General features: G+C 38.7%; 1 protein-coding gene across 2 annotated transcripts in view; it reads left to right on the top strand.

The window, feature by feature from the left end:
• Mnn1 (menin 1) overlaps nucleotides 1-5,570 on the top strand; it is a 63,169-nt gene extending 57,599 nt beyond the window's left edge. Inside the window, exon 10 of one of the 2 annotated variants that reach the window (XM_076188989.1) lies at nucleotides 1,409-5,566. In XM_076188989.1, the coding sequence (XP_076045104.1) occupies nucleotides 1,409-1,498 (90 nt within the window). In that variant the 3' untranslated portion in view covers nucleotides 1,499-5,566. Of the gene's footprint in view, nucleotides 1-1,408 lie in introns of both variants that reach the window. The other variant, XM_076188990.1, reaches the window with a different exon arrangement.
• Nucleotides 5,571-6,000: the final 430 nt, after the last annotated feature.

Consider the following 6,000-nt stretch of genomic DNA (forward strand, 5'->3'; position numbering starts at 1 on the left):
CCTTTTAATTTTGTTTCTACAATTCCCATTATGTCCGGTTCTTTTTCTTTCAAATAATCATTCAGTTCATTCAATCCTGTTATCAATCCATCTATATTTGTGTAAGACACTCTTAGTTTTCTGCCACTTCCATTGTGTTCTCTGTTTCCCTTATGTTTTTCTTTAGTATGTCGAACTGCTTTATTTTCATGTTCACTACTCTCCAATAGAATCTCTCTTTCTCTGACTCCGTTCTTTCCTCGTTTTTTGCCTTAGCTTCAATTCTTTTCTGCTTTTCTGCCTCTCTTTCCTCCTTATTCATTTCTCTTTTTATCCATACCTTTTTATATTGATCATTTGTTGCTAGTTTCCCTGTCTTGGATAGAATTTTCTCTGCCGTTGTTTGTGACCTGAATTTAATCTTAATTGGTCTGGTCTTATCTGTACTATATTTTCCGAGTCTGAATTTTTCCTCAATTTCCTTTATAATTTCTGGTTCATCTTCCTGGACTAATTTTAATAAACTGCTTACCCTTTCATTTTCCTCCTTGATTCTTGCGGTTCTATCTGGGTTATGTTTCTCTTCCATTCCTAATATAATTATACATTTCTTTTTGTCAGCTAATTCTCTTACTATATTCTCCTTCTGTCTCATCACTTTAATAACTGAGTCTTCATTATGTTCTTTCAATTGCTGTTTGACTATGTCAGTGAATGAAACCTTATTCCCTTCTTGAGTTATTCTCCAATTTTTAGCTTCTGTAGCTATTTTCTCACTGTTTTCATTACTATTCTTCTTCAATTTCTCATTCTCCTCCTTTACATTTCCTAACTGTCTTTTTAGGTCCTCTACTTCTTCAGTTAAGTTTCTGTTAGCCTTCTCTAGTTGTTCCAATCTTTCAATTCTTTGGAGAATGGAGCCTACATTACCTAACTTACGTTCCAAGTCCTCGATCACCTTATCAACTCTCTCCTCTAGTCTTATCAGTCTGGGGGGGGTTGTGTCCCCCCCACCCTCTTTAAATCCCTGGAACATATTCTCGTCACTTTCTACTGTATTTCTCCTCTCTATACTTCTAATCTTTACATTTTTATTTGCCATTTCGTCATCCGGTGGTCGTTTCATGTTGACCTTCCGCCCGTCTGCCTGGGCCAAGTCCTCCACATCCTCATTATCTTCCATTTCCCCAGTAATCCCTCCCCCTCTCCTCTTTCCTTACTTTCCCACTACCTCACGAGCAATTCCCCCCCCCTGCAAATACAAAAAGGCACTTCTCTTTGCGTTGGTATCCTCAATCTGCACTTTTCCTCAGAGCGTTCGTCAAGCCGTCCGTTCTTTGAAAGTGTGTGTGTGTGTGTGTGTGTAGATGTCCAAAGAATTGTAAATACCTCTTTGTGTGTTGTACATGGTTTCCTTATGAATTCGCAGGTCACCCTGAGCAAGAAAAGAGGGGCAACAGACCCGGAGCCTGGACCTGTGGGAAGGCCAAAGAGGACTCGGCAGGGAAGAGATGTGTGAGCTGCGGAGTGTAAAGCAAGCAAGCAAGAGAATGAGAGAAAGTGGCCAAGTGGAACAGATAAAGGAGCTGTTGAGAGAGTACAGACAGGTCGGGTGTAAGCCTTGGAGAGTGAGTGGTGTAAGACAGATCCACTTAACAGTCAAGAAGAGCTTTCTTTTTTATTTTTATTATTTTTCTTTCTCTCTTGGTTTTACAAAGACTTTTCCTATATAAAGTTTTATTTATATTTTGCGATTTTTTGAAAAAACAAAAAAACACTTGAAACAGAAGGTGAATCAAAAATTAGCAAATTGATGATAAATTTTGTCAACCGGTGATATGCTCTTAGTCTTTTATATGTGAAGGACCAAAGTTGCATTCGAGGACAACCTTCAAGTCCTGGTGCATTAGTAGAAGTGAAAAAGGCACTAAAACGGTGCCACAAAGTGTTGTTGAAGCCGTGGACAGAACGAGCCCACAGGTGGACTCCTTGTTGGAGATTTGAAGGTTGTTCCTTGATATGAAGTCTGGAGTCTCACTATAGATTTTAGAGTAATGATAGATATATTTTAAGGGATGTGGTGTAAGTACATTTTGGCATAATATGGCTGTATATACAAGAATAATTTATTTTCAGCAGGTTTAGCATTTCAGATTTATATTTTAATTGAATAGTGGCATTAATGTCTCAGTTGCACATTGTGATGTTAGTTGCCAATATTTCAGTGATTATTTTATTCCTTTGTGTCATATATATTGAAATGTTGAGGATTTAGTTAATTTGGCTCTCTGCGTGTGAGATAGTGAATTGAATAAGATGCATCAATAAGGTGGATGTGGTATTGTGGAACACTTGTGGTTTCAACCTTAACAAATCATATCCCTTGCTAGCTTCTTGAAATGACAGGGATTCTACTTATACTAGAGATATTTTATTTCCATTCCCTGTGGCAGGGATTCTAAATATTTTACATTGAATATTACCTTTCTCTCTCTTTCTCTCTAACACACACACATACACACACAGTGAGTTCTAAAACTATACATGATTTTAAGAAAGAACTGGATGCAGAAAGATACAACTGCGGGTCACTACGAGCATAGCTCTCCTCCCGCAAAATACAACTAGGTAAATACATACACACACACACACACCAGTTGGACAAAACAATAGTGTGTGCAAGCACCATACAAGAATTTAAGAACAAACTAGATGTTGTGAGATACAAAGACAGGTCACTACGAGCATAGCTCCCCTTCTCATATAATACAATTAGGTAAATACAAACACAGAGACAGGATTCCACGAGCATAGCTCCCTTTCCCATAAGATACACACACACAAACTTTATTCATTTTACTTTTTTTTTTCTTTCTTTTTTTATATTTATATTTTGTCTTCCAAACATTCTAAATTTTATTTACATTTTTCTATTCTCTTAAGTTTTGTTACCTTCCACAAAGTGTGAGTGTTATGTAGGTGACTTTTTTAGGAGAGCCAAAAGAAGAGCACTGAATCCTACTGTCATACTTTCCGAGGCTCTGTTTCCAAGTTTCGGTTGGTTATACTATATAATTATCCAAGGTACAAGAGTTACTGTCTGATATGGATGGTAGGCATTTCTGTTTTGACTTGTCAACTATAGATATTATAGTAGTCTGTGATGAGTGACAATTATTTTCATGATTGAAAAGTTGTTCAGGGGAATACTACTTGATTTAAGGTGCTGGCTATGAAGTACAAGTGTCTGTTGCAAAATAGATAAAGATTAATATGATGGCTTGATGAGCCTTGCATGTATGGACTGGTCTATGTTGTCATGCTCATGCTGTCAAGTTCAGGAACTGGGTGATGTTCTGTCTGTGCAGGATGTGCAGCATATATACGCTTAGATGTTCATTTTATTTCTGTAGTTGCAGTACACACTCCTTGCTTTTGGACATGTATGTGCATGAACACAGGTGTAAACATACACACACACACGTGCACACACACACACACACACACTGAATAGATAGGAGGAAAACAAAGCTATTCAAGGTCAAAGTAGAGCCAAAACATCGCTGATTTCAACTTTTGAAAAGAGAAAGGGAAGGAAAATTGTGGCCTTCATCTCCAAAGCTGCTCACAATAGAAAACACAAGGAGATCAAATTTAATTTCTAGTTTGTTTGCGTCACAACTGTTGTTTGTTATTGCTATATCTACACTAATAATGAATTATGTTGAAGGTTTCACACCCAAAAAGGTGAGTAAGTCCATTAGAAAAACTAATCAATATAGTACATACATATACCAAGGCTTTTTCCCCCTTACAAGGGAGGTAGCCAAAAAGAAAAAGGCATAAAATCATTCCCACCCATTCCATCCCTAAATACACTCCACTCCACCCTCCCTCTTATCTTAGCACCTCCTGGATGACGGGTCATCCCTGCACTGCCCTGGGTCAGAGGCAGTATCAATATAGTACAGAAAATAAATTTGAAAAAGAAGAAAAGTCTCAAGTATACTGTGCCATGGAGGTAAGTAAAATTCTTACAGAGTTGGAAAGATTTAGAGACTTGAATTTCCTCGCATGAAGCTAGATTACACAATCTGGAGAATAAACTTGAGCAAGAAAAGGAAACAAATTTGGCTCAAAAAAACGGAGATTGATAAATTGAGAAGGGAAACTGAAACTTTAATAAATGAGAGAAAAAATATAAACACCACGTAGGAAAAAGAGGATAGGCCAAAAACAAATGAAGATAGGAGAAATAGAGTAACCTTTAAAGAAATCATGGAACAACAGTAAAGAGATAGCCTGGAGGAAGAAATAGTCGAGGTTAAATAAAGAGAATCTCTCGTCGGAGATGTAGACAAGTCTAGATGCATCTTACTCTTTGGATGCAAAGAAAAATACAACACCTCATGGAAGATATGTCAAGAAAAAGAAATGCAAATGATTAGGGAAATTATATCAACAACTCTAGGGAAGGATTTGGATGTAACAGACTAGATTGATAGTATATATAGCTGAGGCAAGTATAAAAGAAATTGTGCATATCCAATGAAAACAAGTTCAAGTCTCAAGCCATGGGAAAAGAGTAATCAGCAAGTCTTTGAAGTTAGCATGAGAAGAAAGGTTAAAAAATATTTGGATTAGGAAAGATGCTAACGAAGAGGAACGAGCAAAGACACAAAAGCTCATAGTGGAAGCTAAAACCAAAATTGGTAGGAGGACCAAAGATTTTTTTTTTTCTCTCTCTCCAGTGAAGGTGGGGAAAGAATGGTAAGTGAAGAAATAAAGTTCAGTATCAAAAAGTGCTAAGTACTGAAAATCGGCAATAGTGGCAAAATGCCATCCCTAAACTCTTCTTTAGAAAGTGAACACCTTACAAAAGCAAAAGAAAAGAATGACTTGGGAGTGTTGATAAAAGATAACCTGTCACCTGACAGACATATCAGCAGGATTATGGGAAAGACATATAGATTACTGCAGAAGCTTAAAGTGGCATTCCATTATATGGATGAAGAAATGATGAAAAAACTCAATGAAACCCTGATACATCCAAGACTGTATTGTGTGTCAGTAGTATAGTCCCCACACAGAGTGAAGGATATATGCAAGATTGAGAGAATACAAAGGGCACATGGAAAGAATGAGTGAAGAAAGATTGATAAAAGAAATGTGGAAGGCAGAGGTTGAAGGATTGAACAGGAGAGGGTGACCGAGGATAAAAGCCTTTGGTATATGTATTTACATAGGAAGAATGAGTGAAGAAAGATTAATAAAAGAAATGTGGAAGGCAGAGGTTGAAGGAGTGAACAGGAGGGGATGACCGAGGATGGGATGGATGGAAACATATACCAAAGGCTCTTCTCCCCCTTACATGGGGGGTAGCCAAAAAGAAAAAGGCACAGAAACCACTCCCACCCATTCCATCCCCTACACACTCCACTCCCTTCCACCCTCCTCCCTTCCTCTCATCCTGGCACCTCCTGGATGGAGAAAGAAAAGAAGAAGACAGAAGATAGGGTAAATGGAGAATGGTTGTGTATAGATGGTGCATTGATGCATAGAAGGGAGTGGGTTGGGGATGGGGGTGGGGGGTTAGGGAGTATATGTGAATGATATTTTGATGCAGCCCAAAGGGATTTCTCCCAGTCTTCTCATTTTCTGCATGAGGGGACGGAGAGGGGGGTCACCAATTAAATGAAGAGGCCTTGCTGTGTTGTACTGCATTGCTTCAGACCCATGGCAATGAGCGAGATACAGGGATGACCCATCATCCAGGAGGAGCCAAGAAACGAGGGTGGGAGGGGGGGGTGAATGGGAGTGGAGTATGTGTGGATGGAACGGGTGGGAGTGGAATTATCCCTTTTGACTTTGGCCACCCCCCTTGTAAGGGGGAAAAGCCGTTGGTGTGTGTATATGTATACATATATATATATTCATATATACAGCAATGGCTTTTTCCCCCCTTACATGGGAGGTGGCCAAAGTCAAAAGGCATGATTCCACCCCCATCCCTTTCATCTC

The sequence above is a fragment of the Oratosquilla oratoria genome, chromosome 8, assembly GCF_046742065.1.
Source record: "Oratosquilla oratoria isolate Oo_2021 chromosome 8, ASM4674206v1, whole genome shotgun sequence".
NCBI classification, from domain to species: domain Eukaryota; kingdom Metazoa; phylum Arthropoda; class Malacostraca; order Stomatopoda; family Squillidae; genus Oratosquilla; species Oratosquilla oratoria.